Source organism: Perognathus longimembris, chromosome 2, assembly GCF_023159225.1.
Source record: "Perognathus longimembris pacificus isolate PPM17 chromosome 2, ASM2315922v1, whole genome shotgun sequence".
NCBI classification, from domain to species: Eukaryota; Metazoa; Chordata; class Mammalia; order Rodentia; family Heteromyidae; genus Perognathus; species Perognathus longimembris.
This window is the reverse complement of record NC_063162.1, coordinates 13254540-13273931: the sequence shown is the minus strand read 5'-3', so window position 1 is coordinate 13273931 and position 19392 is coordinate 13254540. Positions and strand designations below refer to the sequence as shown.

The following is a 19392-nucleotide window of genomic DNA, read 5'->3' as shown; positions in this document are numbered from 1 at the left end:
CACACAGCTCAAAAACTGATAAAACTGCAGCTGGGCATGTATCTCAATGGTAGAGCCCTTAACTAGTGCAACCCAGCCCTGAATCTGATTCCCAACATAGCAAGATATATTTTGTGGGGATAAGGGTGGTCCTGGTGCTTGAACTCAGGGCATGGGTTCTCTTCTTGAGCTTTTTTGCTTAAGGCTAGTGCTCTATCAGTTGAGCCACAACTCTACTTCTGGCTTTTTAGTGGTTAACTGGAGATAAGAATCTAATGGACTTTCCTACCTGAGCTAGCTTTGAACAGTGATCCTCAGATCTTTGCCTCTTAAGTAGCTAGGATTATAGGCATGAGCTACTACTGGCAGCTGGCTTTAAATATATATATTTTAATAGCAAAACTGTTTTTTTGGAATTTGGTGATTGTTCTTAAGGGGAAATGTCTTAAGAGTATTATAGGGAGATGCCTAGACTTCTTTTTATGTTCTATTTTTAATTTGAGATCTATCCACTTGTAAAAATCCATCCCACTGTACACTTCTGACATATGTACATCTCTGTGGGTATATTTCAATAAAAATTAGCTAAAAAGGTACTTTACACAAGAGGACAACTAAGATGGCCACAATGGTGGAGATTATCTTTAATTTATAATAAGTCTACTAGAGTTCTCATGGTGTACCTAGGTTGAAGACATAAGGCTTTAGATATTAAATAGACATTTTTGTCCCAGGTAACTGCATAAGATAGGTAAGGGTGAACACCATAACTACAAAAAGAAATTTGAAGATTTCCTTGTGACTTCTTATAAAGGAAACACAACTTAATTATTATCATCTCTGATAACATGCCTTTTAAAGTATTCAAGATGTATGATAAAATGCTCACAATATAATACAAGGTAAAACAAAATACAGTTGGGTTCTAACTATATGTTTTGATATTTATACATTCAGTTATATATAATCATATTTAAAAAGGCCAAAATGTGGACAGTGCTAGACCAGTGACCTGTTTCCACTCTGGTCCCTGGAAATTTCTATGAATCAGAAACAGGAGTTTTACTTTTCCAGATCTATGACAAAACAATGGCCTTATCATGGCAAAGGTCCTATCTTGAGCTAAAACATGACACAATAGTAAATACTTCAGGCCTTGCCACACACACGGTCATACACTTAGTTCCACACTGACAGATGGAAAGTAAAGTAACCAGGCAATACATCAATGAGTATGATGTGGTATGTGCCAATAAAACTTTATTTACAAAACTAGGCTGTGGGCTAGACTGGGCACTGAACTCCCAGTGTGCTTTTCCCTAAAGCATCAGAACCATCCATAACATTTGTTTATATACAGAATCCAAAGCCTCGGCACCTATCTACTACTTTAGAGTATCTATGGCTTTGGATGCTCAGAAAGTATCACTGTGATTCTGAACGATCTCAAGTTAGAGGACCATAGGTCCATCCATGCTTCGGAGTAACCAAATTATGGCTTAGCCTTTTGAGATTAAAGAAGAATCATACTATAAGATATTTGAATCTCTGTTTCTGAGTTGCAGATAACTTTGTGATGTGAGTACTTTCCAGAGCCATACTCTTCCTCATGCCAGAGGTTGACTGTTTGGATGCCTTTACAGTTCTGAAAAGGGATGCAAAAACAGAGTAGGGTGTAAAGGGACCTGGGACTAGACAAGATGCATCTTGTCAAGCAGTCTTAACATCTCACGAAAGCTTAACACAGGTAGATGAAACATGTACTCGCTGGCAGCCAGGTCAGACTGTAAGGCAAGAGAAATCTGCACGGTACACACAGCTACTCTGAATTCTTCCACTGATAAGAGAGGGAGTCTGGCATTAGAAACACCCCTTCTGTTCTTGGGTTTCCACTCTACAATAGTAGCATGTTATTTTACAAGTTATCTTTCTGACAACTAGAAATCTATTGCTTGATCCTTTTTGAATATCTCTAACACAGTAAGTATTAGGGAAGAAAGTTTTGAGCCACCAGAGAAAGATTTGATTTGTTTAAGATTTATCTTGTTAATTCAGTTTTCCTGCACATTCATTCCCTGGTAACACAAGCATAATACAAGTGGCATCTCACTCTTAGCAGACAAGGTTTCAGTTACAGGCCTACTCCGTTTCTGTTTCTGTCTAGGAAATAATATGGATGAAAACACATGAAGGCGACTGTTTCTTTCCATACATACCTCACTCACAAGCTTATTCACACTCTGAGCTCGTTTGAGAACCAAGTTGTCTTTGGCTGGGAGAGAATGGTAGTGTGCAGCGCCTTTCATCTTATGAAAGTCCTGTCTGTATTTGAGCTGAAAGAGACATACAAGGAGGATCAGGAGTGGTTGTTGTGAGAGAACTTACTCTGACTCTGACATTATCCCAGCTTTAATATTAACATTTACTCAAAAAAATCCCGAAGGGAAAAGGATTATGTACATTTTCCTCCATTCAATCTATAAACTGAAGCTGGGGTCTGAGCTCATACTTGTAATCCTAACTACTCAAAAGTTAGGAGATTGGAGGATCACAGTTCAAAGCTAGCCCAGGTATAAATGTCTATGAGACTCTTATGTCCAATTACATAACAAAAATTCAGATTTGGAGGTGTGGTTCAAGTGGTAGAGCACCAGCCTTGAGGGGAAAAGCCAAGTAAGGGCAAACCCCAATATCAGCACAAAGACACACAAAGTAAACTGCTAGGTCTTTTTCTGTATTAAAGTTTTCAATGCCCCTTTTCACAGTTCTTACAGTTTATACTGATATCTGGTGTTCTAAAAAGGTCTTAAAATGATCATGGGAAAAATGTAATTACAATTTAATTTTGCCCATCATTTCACCCCTAGCCTGCTAAGGAGATGCAAAGCAAGATAATGTCATGTACTCCCTTTCTCAGGGCCAAGGTGGCGCTGTTCTGGGAAAGTGGGTACTAATTGAATGGTAGCTGACTCAAGAAGGGCCAAGGTGGGAAGCAATGCTTGGTTCTGACTAGAGACCAAGTTCAAGTTGGCATGTTAGGATGTGCAGTGGGCATTTCGCTTTAACACGTTTAATTATAGCTTACTTTCCAACGATTGCCAGCTGGCTATCATTCTGCAGATCAAAATCATTTTATCACTGGCCTATGCTCAATTTGGTAAACATATGACTTGTATTAATCAGCTCTTCTTAAATGCTCCATTTCTCAGTGACTTTCTGGTGAAGATGTTCCTAACCCCAGCTTATCTAGCTGGGTTTTGTACTTGCTTCAAGTACACCTAAAGTGAGTTGTGCTACTTGTCTCTGCCAACCTCCTTGGAGGCAGTAAATGTAACCAAACACTCTGAACAGCAAAAGAAGGCATCTGAAATTTGGATGAGAACTAAGGGCTAGAATAACATAGTAGTTTGGCTGAGCTCTAAGAAATGTATCTGTGTGTAGATTTCTTCACTGCCTCTTTTCCTCTGCCTCTGTGTCTACCAGCCATCCCAACATGGTACTTACATCACTCACGAGCTCATTAGCCTTCTTGGCATTCTGATAAGCTGGGGTGATCATGGCTGGGAAGCTGCCCTTTCCCCTGGGCTCTCCATTCTCTTCTGAGTAACTCTGCTGAGCCAATCAGAAATGATTAGTTATGCTCCCTTCCCTAAAACAGCTCCTCAAGCCTGTTCCCACCCAGTGCATCCAGACTGGGTCTTCCAGTGATTGCCCCTGAAGATGTACTGTGTGGTGGATAAGATGTTAGATCCTGGAAGTCAGGCACACTTACTGATGGTTAGTGCATAATCACCACAAAGCAAGTGGTAACTCTTGCCATTATCATTAATATTCCTATTAGGTAATCCAAAATATTCAACCAGTGTCTGAGTTTCATGCTCTAAAGGAATGTTTGTATCTTAACTCGTGCCAGCAAAGCCAGCTGTCTTTTATATGTAACCTTGCATACCACTTTACTTAGGTCCAATGACTGGTCTGTGAATAGGTCTATGCTTTGCTAACCCAATATTGATGTGTGTCATGTAACCAGAAAAGAAATATAATACAAATGCTTGCATTTTAAGGACAAAAAGCTTTGAATTGCCACCAGATTACCTGAAATAGGAGTAAATATGTATTTTAAACAAAGGATTATAATCTCAATCTTCATTTTTCTTTTCTCTTGTCCATACTATTCACCCATGGCCCAAAAGGATAATTTCTCTCATGGAATCATCATCACATGACTGACAAGGAAGTGGTCCTGTGTTTCACTGGCAGTCAGACTCACTTCCTGACCTGCTCAGATGCACCTTCACGTAGAAGCCTGTGTCCCTCCTTGGTTGCAGTCCTGCCTTGGGCAGAATCTAATCTGCACTTTGCTCAACAAACCTGAGACACCTCTTCTTGTAGTCCCCTTGGGCTCATGACTCCAACTCCTTGGGGTCTGCTCACAACAGCTTGGACTCTGGCACACATTTTCTTAAACCATTGGGTCCAATTTGCTCTATGGTTTTTCCTGTCCTGCTCTATAGTTTTGTGTTGGTAGCTTCATTTTAATATGTGTGTATGTGTGTGTGTGTGTGTGTGTGTGTGTGTGTGTGTGTCTGTAAATCTTTTTCTAGGACATCGACTTCTGTTAAGGAGTTCATTGGTTAGAAATAATAAATTGATTACCTGATTTAGTCTTTTTCACAGGTTGAGTTAGTCATTAAAAAAAGAAAATGAATTTCTTGGCATTTAAGGCTTTATAGATATTTATAGTTTATCTGCCTGCCCTCCTGATTCTCTCTCACTCCCTCTTACTCGTGGCTTGGCAAGTCCTGCCAAATCACCCAGCTAAATGCCATGCTAGGTTGAGTCCCCTCAACAGCTGCTAACTGGGCTATCAAACAACACCCACTTAGAGCCTCATGTTTGTTACTAAGACTATAAACTTCAATCAAATTGCCCAAATAATCAAGAGAAAAATATAAGACTCTAAAATTATATTTCATAATATGTTTACACACATAGATAAAATATAATTATATGTGAACATACACAGGTGAACTATGACATAGATATGAAATTATGTATACGTTATAACTAGGAGTAGGCTTAACTATACAAAACATTTTTGCAAATTATGAAGCCAGATTGTTTTAAATAGAATTTTTTTTAAAGTTGATCTGAGCCTTCTAACAACGTAGTTAAGACATGAAACAATTAAAAGCATATCTTCACTGAGTTTAAAGCACCAAGATACCACGTGACTAACATGTAGGATTTGATAGATTTTGTAATGTAAAACCAAGTATTATTGCTCAAATAAATATTAGCAAAGTTATTGCAACCAGACACAAAACCATTTTCACAAACATTCTAAAGGCACATACAGGCTATGTACATGTATGGCCACTTGTTTTTCTAAAGAACAGAAATACATTCCTTCATGGCCCATGTGTGTGGTAGAGCCTATCTACTGGCAAATAATTCAAACTAATTAAGAGAAAAATCATTCCAGTATGTACACTTGCTTACTTCCATTCCTTTTTTTAAACTTTTAACTGCAAAATAATGATGCTTCGTTATCACACACACCACCACAAACACTGAAGGAAATGAAAATAAAAACTTGCTTTTATCTTTTGTATCCACCTTTCCTCTTTCTGAAAAGTTGAAGTTCATCTAAGAAATGCAATTGGGAAGTAAAAAAAAAAAAAAAGAAAGAAAAAAAATGCTCTCTTTGCTTTATCCAGGAATCTAGATAAGAAATTCACTTCCTAAAGAAATGAACCCTGTTATGTAACAAACTGCTTTATAGTTTTCAAGATATATACTTTGATCACCTTCGTGTGTAGACAATGATGGGCTAAATAGAATCAGTCTTAGTCTTTAGGACTATTCTTCATCAAACTGAGAAGAATCCTTTCTTCTCGGCCAAGCTGCCATAGTTGTGTAGATTCTTTAATTATAAAAAATACATACTTGGAATCTATTTTCTTACATAGGTCAAGTTGATCCCTTGTTTATTTGTCTGCTACTTTCTGGCTTAGAAGCTACATGAACAAAGATAAAGGACAACCCACAAATGGATATGAACTGTATCTCAGCTAGTAGAAGCCAACCTGAGAACTGCCTAAGGAAAAGACTAGCCTCCCAGGAAGACATTGTATCACATACCTGGTCATATTGGTCTACACCTTCCTTTGTCAATGTGCCCTCAGCTCCAATGGCTGGACCAGCCACTCCCCTCACTTCTCTTTGGTATTGCTGATGGTACCTCACCTGTTTGGGGACAAAGGACAAACAGTGAATCTAGCTTCCCAGACACAGGAGTCAGAAGAGTAAAAAAAAAGAACATCTTATAGAATATTCTTGCTTTATTGTTCTTGAGTCTACAGAATGTGTCTTAAACATAGAAATAGCAGGTCAATGTCATGGTAAAAATGATTGAACACGATAGAGCAAAGCTACTTTTTGGCATTAGCAAGCTTGCAAAAGTAACCAGGAAGTTGGGCTTCAAAAGTCCAGGTTAACTTCCTGTTTCTTCTGTAATGTGAAAATGTAGCTATGGGCACTTACATCACTTGCTAGCTCGTTGGCTCTTTTGGCTATCTGATAAGCAGGGGTGATCATAGCAGGAAAACTGCCTTTCCCTCTCTGTTGTTCGTAGTCTTCTGTGTATCTCACCTAGAGAATTAAAAACAAAAGTAAATTTCATGCTGCAATCTTACCATGTGCTAGATGACCTCTGTTAAGGAGTCCATGACACCTTGCCCATCCCACAAGACAGATCTTGAGGCATATAACTGACATAATTATAGTATCATAGATCATGTACACAGAACCTACTTTTTTTTTATTCCTGAAACTCAGAACAGTGCCTGGAGACACATGGAGACGCTCAACATGGCGTTTGGAGCATCTTTGCATTCCATTTGGTGTAGGTCAGGTGATGGGGCTTTGCAGAGGAGGAAGAGTCTGTTCTTGAGGACTTATGGTCAAGTCTAGGGAATTATGGAGGCTTCTTAATTTCATATTTAAGCCAAGGTAGGTTTGGAAATCACTTATTAAGGGGAAGCTGGATTTTGTCCTCATCTCTGGCTCAGATAAACACTAAATTATTGGTTTTTGTTTGCTAGGTAGCATTGAGGGAATGAGAAGGCAAGTGGCAAAGGGTCTTCAAACATATTCTCTCTAGTTTGCAGTGGAAAAAGAGATTTCTTTCAGATTAATCAAATACATCTGGTTTTGGTATTAATCTGGTCTCAAGGTTGTGGCTTAAAGAATGTTTGCCAAGTGTATGCGAGCTGACTTATCAGACTTACTCATCCTTAACTTTAGAAAATGCTTCTTGGGATCAAGGCAAGACTTGGAGGCCTCTTAAAATCTCTCTCTTTTCTCCTCCTCCAGTTAATAAAGAAAAAGGCATCTTAAGACCTGAATGGTTTATCCTCCATGATTTCTTACATCACTTTGAAGCTGTCCCCCAGCCTTGGCCCGTAGGAGTTCAGGGGTATCTGCCACTGGGGTGAACCTGGAGATGCGTTCATCATGCCCTCTCTTGTATTCCACCTGAAGAGGAGACAGCACAGAGTGGAGGTCACAAACCACCTCATACTCCTTGTAAGAACATTTCCAAGCATCTCTCGAAAGCTACACCATCAAACTATACTGATCACGAGCCATTGGGGGTGGTGAGTCTCATCACACTTGTGTTAACAAACATAAATTTAATATCTGTAAGAAATACATCCAGTGGGGATGATTGCTTTCCCTATTTTACAAATGAGAAGCTAGGGAAACAGAGAGGTTAAATAATTTTCCCCATAGCCATACATAGGAGACAAACCAAGATTCAAATTCCAACACACTGGGTCCAAATAAGCTCTTAACCAATAAACTATGCCACACTTACAGAGGATTCCCCACCCAGTTATATTTTTAAAAAAATCATCAACCCCAAGAAATCATTTGGTCCAGTCTTTGGGTGAGCTATACTTACCAAGTCTCTGTCCATTTTGTAGGTGTGGCCAAATTAAGGAACAGAGGATCAACAGTTGGGAAATACAAAAACACAATCTTCTCCATCATGCAATGCTATCCATACCTACAGTCCAAAGCACTCCCTCATGCATGTTTTTTTTAATGAGTCACAGAGCCTCATCAAATCCAAAACTTAGCATAATCATTAATAAAAGTGAACACTGGGGCTGGGCGCCAATGTCTCACACCTATAATTCTAGCTACTCGAGAGGCTGAGATACGAAGATTTCAATTCAAAGCCAGGCCAGGAAGAAAAGTCCCCATGAGACTTTTATCTGCAATTAACCACTCAAGAATCAGAAGTGGCTCTGTGACTCAAGAGGTAGAGTGCTAGCTTTGAGCACAGAGGCCCAGGGACAGCACCCAGGCCTGAGTTCAAGCCCCACAACCAACAACATAAAAAGTGGGCAATGGAACACTTACTTGGCTAGCCAGCTGGTTGGCTTTCTTGGCCCTTTGATAAGCAGGTGTGATCATGGCTGGGAAGCTTCCTTTACCTCTCTGTTGCTCATGGTCTTCTGTGTATTCCTGATGATCAAAACAATGACAGCATGGTATTAGTTGGGAATTAATGAAACTAAGGAAAACTGGATTCATTAGATACTTGAAAACATTTCAGACTCCTGGGGTTAAGTTTGAAAATGGACTTTGCAAATCACCATCAAGGAAGGAACACAGATTCCCTATGTCAAAGCCTATATCCCCCTTCGATGCTTATAACAAATTATGGGAAGCCTGACATAGCACTTTCAGTGCCCTATGACTCCAAGGATTGTATGATAGCAGTTAGTGCAATGACACTTTGATATAACTTATCTGCTAGGGGTAGTTTTACAGCAAAGGGAGAGAATGTCTTGCTTTTCCTCCTTATTTTCTGAGTATCTCTGATCATTACTTTTCCTAAGGAGGCATACCATCTTAGCATTTGCACTTCACTTTCTTTCCATTTTCTAACGGAAAAGTCATGAAGACTAACAGTATTTCCCAAAGTGGATTCTTCAATGGGTAGGTATGTGCTAAAGGCCAGGGACATGCTCTGCAAATGGTTCAGGACCTGTGTAATCAGGAATAGATTGCCTTTCTACTACAATATGAAGCTTTCTTACAGTTCTAGAAGTCAGAAGGCTAAAATAGGCTATCAAGGTTGATTCTTTCTGAAAAGACTAGAAGAGAATCCATTTCTTTACCTTTTCCAGCATCCAGAGGGCCTTTGTTCCTCGGTGCCTGGACCATCACGCCCTTGACCTCTGATTCTGTCATCACATAGCAACTTTTTCCTATCCGATCTTCCTACTTCCAGGTCATAGAGATCCTTGTGCACACCTAGCCCTCCCTAAGAATCCAGGATCTTCCTGTGTCAAGATCCATCACTAAAGCACATGTGCATAGTCTCTTTGACCAATCAGGTAACATACTCACAGGTTCCAGAGATCAGGGAAGCTTTTGGAGGGGCAGCATTTTGTTTACCACAATCTTAAAAATAAAGGAACACTCAAACTCATTGTTCAAATAATTGTGAAGAGTCTTTACCTCACCAAGAGACTGTCGCGCCTCAACCATCCTGACAATGTCAGGGTCGGGCAGAGTTCCTGGATACCAAGTGTGCCCTTCCCCATATCCAGGCCAGTAAGCTCTCTGTAACGGAAACACACAGGTGTTTATAAATACATGCCCCACACATTTGATTGCCAAGGTCCCAAATGTTACCTGCCCACACTCCTAATAATACTCACATACTTTACAAAATAAGATGTTCTTAAAAACTATAATAAGCTCCTCTTTTTAAGTGGTAAGTCTCAGATAACTGGATTGCACGATTTTTTTTCAGACTACAAAAATGCCTTAAGCACCCTAAGTAATTGAATTCCCTGAGATACGCTAGTCCTATAAGAAAAAGTCTAAATATAACTTAACACATCTTCGTTCATCATTTGCTAAGATTGGGCAGGAGGGAAATCTTTGCTGAGAGACAACCTGAGATTAATTGGCATTATTCAGATAGACTTCAAGGGACTGGGAATATGGCCTAGTGGTAGAGTGCTTGCCTCATATACATAAAGCCCTGGGTTCAATTCCTCAGTACCACATATATAGAAAAAAGCCAGAAGTGGTGCTGTGGCTCAAGTGGTAGAGTGCTAGCCTTGAGCAAAAAGAAGCCAGGGACAGTGCTCAGGCCCTGAGTCTAAGCCCCAAGACTGGCAATTTTTTTTTTAAATACAGATACACTTCAAAAAAACCCTACTGTCTATTATGCTTCTGACAACTGATGGGGAGAAAAGAAACAGAAAAAAGGCAAGTTTCTCTTTAAAGAGATTTGTAGTTTAACATTGGAGATAAAACAAACGTAGAAACCAAATAGCAATTAGAAAACATTGGTCTGTTCACATGTGCTTTGAAGAGAGTAAGTTGTCCAGCAATAGTCCCTGACACTCCTACCACCAGAAAACCGGAGTGGAGCTGTGGCTCAAAGTGGTAGAGCCCTAGCCTTGAGCAAAACAGCTCAGGGACAGTACTCTGGCCTTGAGTGCAAGCCCCACAACCAACAAAATTTTTTTTAAAAAAAGACTAGTATGATATATTTTACAATGACAAAAATGCAAGCTTTAGATGTGCAATGTAAAATAAGTGGCTGAGGAATTCTGAAATGGGGAGGCTATAAACAGAGCAAGAGGAGGAGGTTAGGGTCATCCAGCAAGCAGTGTGTGACTGGAATCGTCCAGCAGGCTGAGAGGCCAGTCTAGAGGAGGGAAAGGCATTGTGGGAAGTCCTCACAGAGGTCCAGGCAGAAATGACATGGGACCAGAATAGAGATAGAGCCATGGAGAGGAAGGGCTGGGTCTCAGTGAAGCATCAGGGGAAAACGCTAAGTATTGGCCTCAAGCCAGGGCACCTGCTCCCAGTGATAAAAAAACACTGGGTGGAAGGGACTAGACAATGAACTGGACTGGAGCAGAGATAGAGGAAGTTCTGCTAAGCTACACTGATAAAGGTACCCCATAGTTAGCTTGAGTTACAGATTGGATGAAAGAAAAGCAAATTGGTTTGCCCTAGACATTAGTGCATTTAATTTACATAGTACGTCACTCTTCTTTCTTTCCAAACCCATGTGTCAGGCCTCTCTCACCTCAGTCACCAGTGGTTGTCTGTTAGGTGCACCTACTCCACCCGTCGATTTCATGTCCCAGTGAAAAACTGATTTAAACTGCTCACCATCTACTGAGTCACTGATCTGCATAACAGAGATACAGTCAATAGTGTTTCCATCAGAGAAGAGAAAGAAAATAATACATAGCTAAATTTGAGGGGATTCTTTGCAAGTCTCAACTTCAAAGAATTTCTATTGTACTATAAGGAAACTGTGTACGGTATATCTCACCATGGTTCCATTTGTACCATCAACCAGATGACACATATTGAGTACCTATAAATTTTCTATAAGCTTAACATACAAAGTCTTCAGATTAGAGTACTTTCAGAAAACCTTGTATATCAGACTGACATTTGTCATTAATTAGCCTGACTGGCACTCAGGGTATTATATCATGTTAAAAATGATAAGCTCGGGGCTGGGGATATAGCCTAGTGGCAAGAGTGCCTGCCTTGGATACACGAGGCTCTAGGTTCGATTCCCCAGCACCACATATACAGAAAACGGCCAGAAGCGGCGCTGTGGCTCAAGTGGCAGAGTGCTAGCCTTGAGCAGGAAGAAGCCAGGGACAGTGCTCAGGCCCTGAGTCCAAGGCCCAGGACTGGCCAAAAAAAACACAAAAAAAAAAAAAAAAACAAAAAAAATGATAAGCTCACTGATTTCATGGAGGTCTTTTTCATGGTATAATTGTACTTTCAACAGCTTGATCAGTAACATATGCGGTTTTTCTTGCATGTGTGTGTTTGTGTAAAGGTGTAAGGCAGGAATTAAATACCTTTCTCGTAACAAATATCCAATCATTCAAACATTGAATTATTCTTGCTATGTTGAATTACAGTTGTGCCTCTGTTATAAACAAGTGACCCTATATGAACAAGTCAATTTTTGGATCTTGTATTTTAGTCCCCTGAAGATTTTTGTTCATTCCTCTGCTGAGTATTTTATACTGCTTTTATAGTAAATCTTGAAATCTGATGACTTAAGTTCTTCAATTTGTTTATCAAGCTTTCTTAGCTTACAAGTCTAAGCTTTTGGGTTTGCAAGTCAGTTTAAAAATCACTCAGCTAATGCTAGAAAACACACAATGGCCAGGTGTGCCTCATACATGTCATGGTAGCTACTCAGAGGCTGAGATCTGAGGATCAGGGTTCAAAGCCAGCCTGGGTGGAAAACTTCGTGAGATCCTGATCTCCAATTAATCACTAAAAGCCAAAAGTGGAGCTGTAGTTCAAGAGTTAGAGCTCCAGTCTTGAGTGAAAAGGCAAAGAGAAAGCACCCAGACACTAAGTTCAAGCCCCAGTACTGGTATGTACACACACACACACACACACACACACAAACACACACATACACACAGACACGAACACACACACACGTACATCTCACATGATACAAAAATCAGTAAGTCTTTGAGTCTCTTATATAAATGTCATAGTATTTGCATGTAGTCTGCTTACATATACTTGTAGCCATCCTTACATTGCATACAATAACAAATAGGCATTCTGTCACACCTCCAGAAGGCTGTACTTACTGCCCACACAGTCATACTGGGAAGTTTGCATGACTGCCCGTGGCAAGGGCAATAGCTCTGTTGAAAACACACTTCATTTTTATCTAAGTAGTTGTACAAAGGGGTTGCCTTTGAACAAAGTAATATAGGAATACAAGGAATCTTGATCAGTGCCGCCTCTTTCATCTTTCTCCCTCACCCACGCTTTTTTTGAGGAGGACAGGCTGGCAGGTATCAGAGTCAGTGTCAGGTGAGGTGACATCAGGAAGGGAGTCTCAGGCAAGCAGACATTACTAGAGAGTCCTCCACCTCCTGTGTAACTTTCTAATTTTAGAAAGCCATTAAGCTCTATCCTACAGAGCAAACTCTTATGGGGCCTGGGCAAGATAAGTTAAATGATTCATCATTTTAACTGATGTAAGAGTTTAATCAACAGCTGGGTATTTAACTAAACTTTAGTGCCAACTTCTCAAAAGAAGTCAGGCTTATGAACAAGGCCTCTTTGTCTTCCATCCCCAACTCCCTCTACCCAAATTTTACTACCCAATCAAAATATCTTGATCTAGCCCTGTACTAGTGGAAGAGAGAGCTCATATAATCATCAGCAACTACTAAATTCGGGGAAATTTAGAAGCATGAAACTGGCGGTGTTTAGTTTTCCTTACCAAAATATTACAAAGGAAAGAAAAGTAGGACCCTTACCATATTTTTCAACCATGTAAATGGACTAAGCATCTAGTGTAAGCAGGGTTGTATAAACTAATATTAACATGTCAAGAGTTGACTGGATATAAAGATTATATTAGAGTATTTACAGTATGTTGGAAATTAACTGTACAACTCGGGAGGGGGGGAAGTTGGGGAGGAGGGGAGGTGGGAGAAAAATGAAGGAGGGGGTAGCAATGCTCAACAAGAAATATATTCATTACCTTATGTATTTAATTGTAACCCCTCTGTACATCACCTTGAAAATAAAATTAAATTTAAAAAATAAAGATCATATTAGAATGAAGAAGTTCAACTCTTGATCCTACATTATCTTATCTATTGATCCCAAATGATGATGGAAGACAGCAACATTTGTTACTCAAATACACTCTGCATGTGTAAGTGGAGGAAATAAACTGTTCATAAATAGACATGGACACTTAAAATCTAACAGGTGCCTGTGCAAAGGAATTTGCTTTAAGAGATACTTCAAAAGGCAAAGTTAAGTGACTTACCCCACCCACGGCACCCAGAGATTTCTTCACATTTGGATTTAAAGGAATTTGATAGACACTAGTGAATGTATTATTCTTGGGGTTGTGGCTGCAAGCAAAAAAAAATAGATATAAATCAAAATTTTAAATGCTCTTGGTCCAAGATGACTATTATTAAAGGTACAGATACTTTAAAAAACCAGATATGTAGAAAACTTAGTAATTAAGTTAGTGACTTTCCAGACAATGAGTCTTACAGGAAAAAAACCACACAAATGAACCAAATAAATTCAATGCATACAACTTAAAAAATAAAATGAAACTGGATATGATCACTTGAAAACTTTGAGAAAAAATCAAAATGGATATTTAAAAAGTTGTATGTTTTATGTTGTTCCACAAATATTGAATAGTTTGACATGACATTACAGTGAATAGATTTGATTTTCACTAATAAATATAAGATTTTCTGTCCATTGCATAAAATGTCCCTTTAGGTCTCTAGTGACTGAACCTCAACAAAGACTTTTGGGAGACACTTCTTGGATTTAGCCAGAGACTACATAAACTGAGGCTTTGGTTGACTACTGGGTACTCAAAGGGATCAAACACTTACGCATGACAATACGGCTTTTTCTGGTGACTCACAAAGTTATTAACAGACAGCATCATCTTGCAGACTTCACAGTGAAAGCATGCTTTATGCCATATCTAGAAACCATATAGGAAAGATTTGGAAATTACCTATTTTCTCCCAAATCAGGGCTCTTATATACTTCAGAGTTAATACAAGAAAAAGAAAAGAAACTTGAGGTAAGCTGAAGATTTGTATTTTAAGTTAAAAAACACATACAATGTAATATGTTAATCAGATTGACAGTTTTTTCTTTTTTGTTTAAATCATATTTTATTATATTTCAGTAGTAGTATAAAGGAGTTACCATCCAACAAACTATTATAAGTACAATGCATCTTGAGTGGTGTCATCGCTTTTAACATTCTTCCGCATCCCTAGCAACCCAAACCCTCACCTCAAAAAATTTCCTAATCTCATTGGGTATACATTGAATATTATAACTGTATTCTCTCCCCCTTTTCTCGTCATTCATCCACCCTCTCCCAACATGGAAGAACACAGAAGTGATTAGAATCCAATAAAAGTAGGTAAAGCTATCTTTTCCTTATAGCTGAAAAATACCCACTTATCTATACGTGAAAAGATATGTATATTCCTATTTTTCCCAAAGGCGAAGAACTGCTTACTGACCTGATCTATGCAGCTGATCTTCTCAGCAGGATAAACCCCATAGCCACACCTAGAACAAGCCTGCACATTCATTTTGGAGAGTGTACAAAGAGGACAAACGTAGCAGGCAGGCAAGATCTTCAACTAGAACCCAGTTGAGGTGCTCACGTCTCCCAAACCTCAACTGCTGTTCAACTCCTATGGGTGCCTGATCCTTCAGAATCCAACTTCCACCTTCCTTTGCTGACTTTCTGTTTTGAAGTCTGCAATTGGTTGGCTTTTAAAGCTGCCACTTACTCAAGGGACTATTTTGGCAACTCACTCAGTGCGCATGCGTCTGCGAAATAAGGTGGAGGTATTTCTAGCTGACACGCTTCTTTAAATAGAAAAGTGAACTCACAGGACGGCATCATGTTTATGTGGATAACAAAATCATAGTGTGTGACTGGGCAGCGTGTGGCACTTGAACACTAGCTGTGATCATAACCCAAGAAAAGAACTAAAAGAATAACCACGCCTTTATCTGATGATCAAATTAGAAAAGCTGACTCTAGACACCGATGACTAAAGCAGACAGGCTATCTACACTCCTCAAAATACAGGAAATGAAGTCGGGTTGATGTACTTCCCTGGGAAGGTAAATACCATATTTAAATTTTAGCTTTATCTACTACAAATGTTTCCATCAAGGCCAGGAGTTTGGCCTAGTGGTAAAGTGCTTGCCTAGCATGCAGGAAGCCCTGGGTTCCATTCCTCGGTACCACATACACAGAAAAAGCCGAAAGTGGTGCTGTGGCTCAAGTGGTAGAGTGCTAGCCTTGAGCAAAAAGAGCTCAAGGACAGTGCCCAGGCCCTGAGTTCAAGCCCCAGGACTGGCAAAAAATAAAAATAAAAACAAATGTTTCCATCAGTGAAAGCAAAATTTAGTAATATATTCATTTGTGTTGAATGCAAACATAAGAACTCTTGGTGTTATGGCTTCTGTAATTTTGTTCAAGAATGTTCCAAAAGAACTTTCCTGATTATATCCTAGTCCCACAAGTCCTAACAGGGGGAGCTCGATGACAAAAATATTTTCTTCCTGACTTTGTGAGGTGACTATTACCTTTAGTCTATGCTGAAATTATCGCCTTATCAAAGATACTTTTTAGATAATGGTGCCTTGCCTGTTTCCTGCCTGAGCTCATTCCTTTCATTAGCTATTCCCTCCACCTTCTTTATAGTCTTCATAGAAGTTGCCTCCATCTGAAAGACTAAAGACCGAAGCATCTGTTTTAAAAACTGTCACTTCCGGGCTGGGGATATGGCCTAGTGGTGAGAGTGCTTGCCTCATATACATGAGGCCCTAGGTTCGATTCCCCAGCACCACATATACAGAAAATGGCCAGAAGTGGCGCTGTGGCTCAAGTGGCAGAGTGCTAGCCTTGAGCAAGAAGAAGCCAGGGACAGTGCTCAGGCCCTGAGTCCAAGCCCCAGGACTGGCCAAAAACAAACAAACAAACAACAAAAAAACTGTCACTTCCGTCAAAATGTAAGTTCCATCAAAACATATTTTGGTTCATAATTCCAAGATCAGTCATCTAAAAGGTGCTCAATAAGTGAATTAATGAAATAAAACGCTTACATCATAATGCTATGGAGGCCAGTGTGAAGTCATAGATCATGGTAAGTGCCCTCCAAAATGGGTGAACGTGAGCCCCAAAGGAAGCAAGCAATATTTCCTGCCAAAGACTGTGATTAAAATTTACATCTGTGGCGCTTGTGAAAACAGGATCTCTAGGGAGTCAGTATTCAACACCACCAAGTATTCTGGTCTTTCCAGAGAAGCTAGAAATATGCATTGATACATGGAGTTGACTCCCAACTCATCCCCTGCATCCTTTTAATAAAACTAGTAGGCTACTAATTTATGACCTTTGACCCCCCCATGCTCTGACATATTGTCCCAGGTAGGGTGGAGAGAAACCAGTAGTGCTGATAGGGGAGGTGGAGAGAATGGAGGGGTGTGGGTGTGGGCCGCACAGACTTCACTCTGCATGCAGGGAGAGGGAACTTACACAAGGACTCAGGTAACCCTTGCGATGGATGTTGAACCCGATCTTTCATACACACCGGGTCGTTAAGAACTATTGTGCGCAGACAGATAAAATCTTCTGTCATTCCTCAAACCTACATCTAATTTGAGACCATTTGGTAGCAGAAAATGGCTATCTGCTCTGGAGATGAGTTTGTGTCTTTGGTTTAAGACAGCGGTCTGTAAATGTTGCCTGGAAGAGATCAGATATTTTAAGCCAATCCATATCTGTGGTGTATCTTTTCTCTTATCCTTTAAAAATGTAAGCACCACCCTTAACTTGTGTTCTTGTGAGATATATATATACATATATATATGTATATATATATATATATATATATATATATATATATATATATATATATATGCCACCAGCAACCTGTAGGCTGCAATCTGGAAGCTCCTGATCTGAGCAAGCTGCTCACAAGACATCTGGAACAAGTAGACCTGATGTTCTATTGGGAAGAGGAAAGGCAAAAGCAGAGTAAAGCTTAGGAATTCCATCAGCCCCATTTGGCCTGAGTTTTGATTGTCTGCAGTAAAATCTTACTCAAGGCTGAACAATAACATCCGACTACTGAGGCTGCCTTATCAGGGCCCAGGAGACAATGTAACACCTTGGGTGAAGATATGAGTATATCCACTGCTAAAGGCCAAGGGATCAGAACAGAGGAATTTTCTGGATTAGGGATACATAGATGGACCCATGCCAGTCTGGTCAGAAGAGAGAAACCATGCAATAATCTCTACTGGGAACGTTTAAGATAACCAGGAAACTGGGATGCTGAGATTGGCTAATGAGACAAAAACTCTAAAAACACAAGTGTAGATATAATATACTTGCGAATAATGTATGTATTAAGTTTTCTGGGGTGGCCAAAGAAGGCACCACAATAACAGAAATTCATTTATTACAGCTCTGGACACTAGACATTCATGATGAAGACATCAGCACAGCTGGTTTCCTCTGAGGCCTCCGTGTACTTGTAGATAGCCATCTTCTCGTGGGTTTTCACATGGTCTTCCCTCTGTGGATATTCAGTAATATTACAAAAATAAAAGAAAGAGGGATAGAGGAAGGAGGGAGGGGTAAGAGGAGGGAGGGGGAGGGGAGGGAGGGGAAAGGAAAAAGGAAAGGTGGCATCAAAACTTTCTCTTTCATGTCAGCCAGTGTGAATGAGTTCGTGACCTGCTCCCCTGAGGGGGGGGGGGGGAAAGGTGTCAGAGGCGTCGTGCGTGTGTGCGTGCGTGTGTGTGCGTGTGCACACGGGCGTGCCCGCGTTGCAAGGCTTGGAACTGCAATCTCTGGCACTGCGATCTCTCCCATCCGGCTGAGCCCGGCGGGCGTCGTAGCCGCGGGGTGACACACGGGGGCGCTCGGGAGTCCGCTGCCCAGCGACGCGGGCGGAGCGGCGCGCGCGCTGCCTTGGAGCGGGGAGAAAGTGAAGTTCACGTCCGGCGTCTCCGGGCCGTGGAGGGCGCGCTCGGCGGCGAGGTGGCCTTGGTGGAAGGTAACCCCGGCGGCGGCGGGGGGTGGGGGTGGGGGGAGGGAGCGGGGGCGAGGCGCTGCCCCGCGAGCCCGCGCGGCGGCGTGGAGCTGGGCAGAGGCCCACGTCGCGTCGCGTCGCGCCGGCGGGCGGAAGGGCGGGATGGCGAGGACGTGGGAGGCTTCAGCCCGCTCGCGTTCGGGGGCGGCGCGCTCCGCGGGGATGCTCGTCGCCGACGGCAGAGGGCGACGCCGGGCACCCCGGGCATCGGGGCGGGCATCCCGGCTCCTTCCCTGGAGCGCGCCGGCGGGGCCGGGCCGTTCTCGCGCTGCGCTTCGGGGCCCCGCGCCCCGACTCGGAGGCGGCCCCGCCGCCCGCGCCCGGCCCCGCAGGCCCCGCCCCGCCCCGCCTCGGCGGCCCGGGACTTTTACTTTCGCTACGATTCGAGCCGCCCAGACCCTCGCGGCGGAGGACCGAGGCCGCCGCGGACGCCGCTCGCCGCCGCCACGCCGGGCACGGTAACCCGGGTCCCCGCCTCCGCCCGCGCGCCGCGGGCTTCCTCCTCCCGCCCGCCCGCCCGCCCGCCTGCCCTCCTTCCCCGCGCTCCCTCCCTCCTTCCCCAGGGGAGGCCCCGACGGCGGTCTCCGGTGCTGAGGAGCGGACCCTCCGCGCCCCTCCTTCGCTGCACGCACACCTGGGCTGGGGTCACGGACAGCCCGCACGTTCCAGGATG

The 19392-nt window shown here is 41.8% G+C and overlaps 2 protein-coding genes across 5 annotated transcripts in view; one reads left to right on the top strand and one right to left on the bottom strand.

Moving 5' to 3' along the window:
* LOC125346045 (nebulin related anchoring protein) overlaps window positions 1-15341 on the bottom strand; it is a 68447-nt gene extending 53106 nt beyond the window's left edge. For 2 of the 4 annotated variants that reach the window (XM_048338215.1, XM_048338217.1), the window contains exons 1-11: window positions 15120-15341; window positions 14469-14563; window positions 13874-13961; window positions 11114-11218; window positions 9520-9624; window positions 8413-8517; window positions 7414-7518; window positions 6526-6633; window positions 6124-6228; window positions 3484-3591; window positions 2196-2312 (exon numbers count right to left, since the gene is read on the bottom strand). In XM_048338215.1, the coding sequence (XP_048194172.1) occupies window positions 2196-2312; window positions 3484-3591; window positions 6124-6228; window positions 6526-6633; window positions 7414-7518; window positions 8413-8517; window positions 9520-9624; window positions 11114-11218; window positions 13874-13961; window positions 14469-14563; window positions 15120-15191 (1113 nt within the window). In that variant the 5' untranslated portion in view covers window positions 15192-15341. The remainder of the gene's footprint in view (window positions 1-2195; window positions 2313-3483; window positions 3592-6123; window positions 6229-6525; window positions 6634-7413; window positions 7519-8412; window positions 8518-9519; window positions 9625-11113; window positions 11219-13873; window positions 13962-14468; window positions 14564-15119) is intronic. The other 2 variants (XM_048338216.1, XM_048338218.1) reach the window with 1 other exon arrangement.
* A 3777-nt stretch (window positions 15342-19118) lies between these two features.
* Window positions 19119-19392, top strand: part of Casp7 (caspase 7) — a 38156-nt gene continuing 37882 nt past the window's right edge. Inside the window, exon 1 of the mRNA XM_048338213.1 lies at window positions 19119-19177. The gene's annotated coding sequence lies outside the window, so the exon portion shown is untranslated. The remainder of the gene's footprint in view (window positions 19178-19392) is intronic.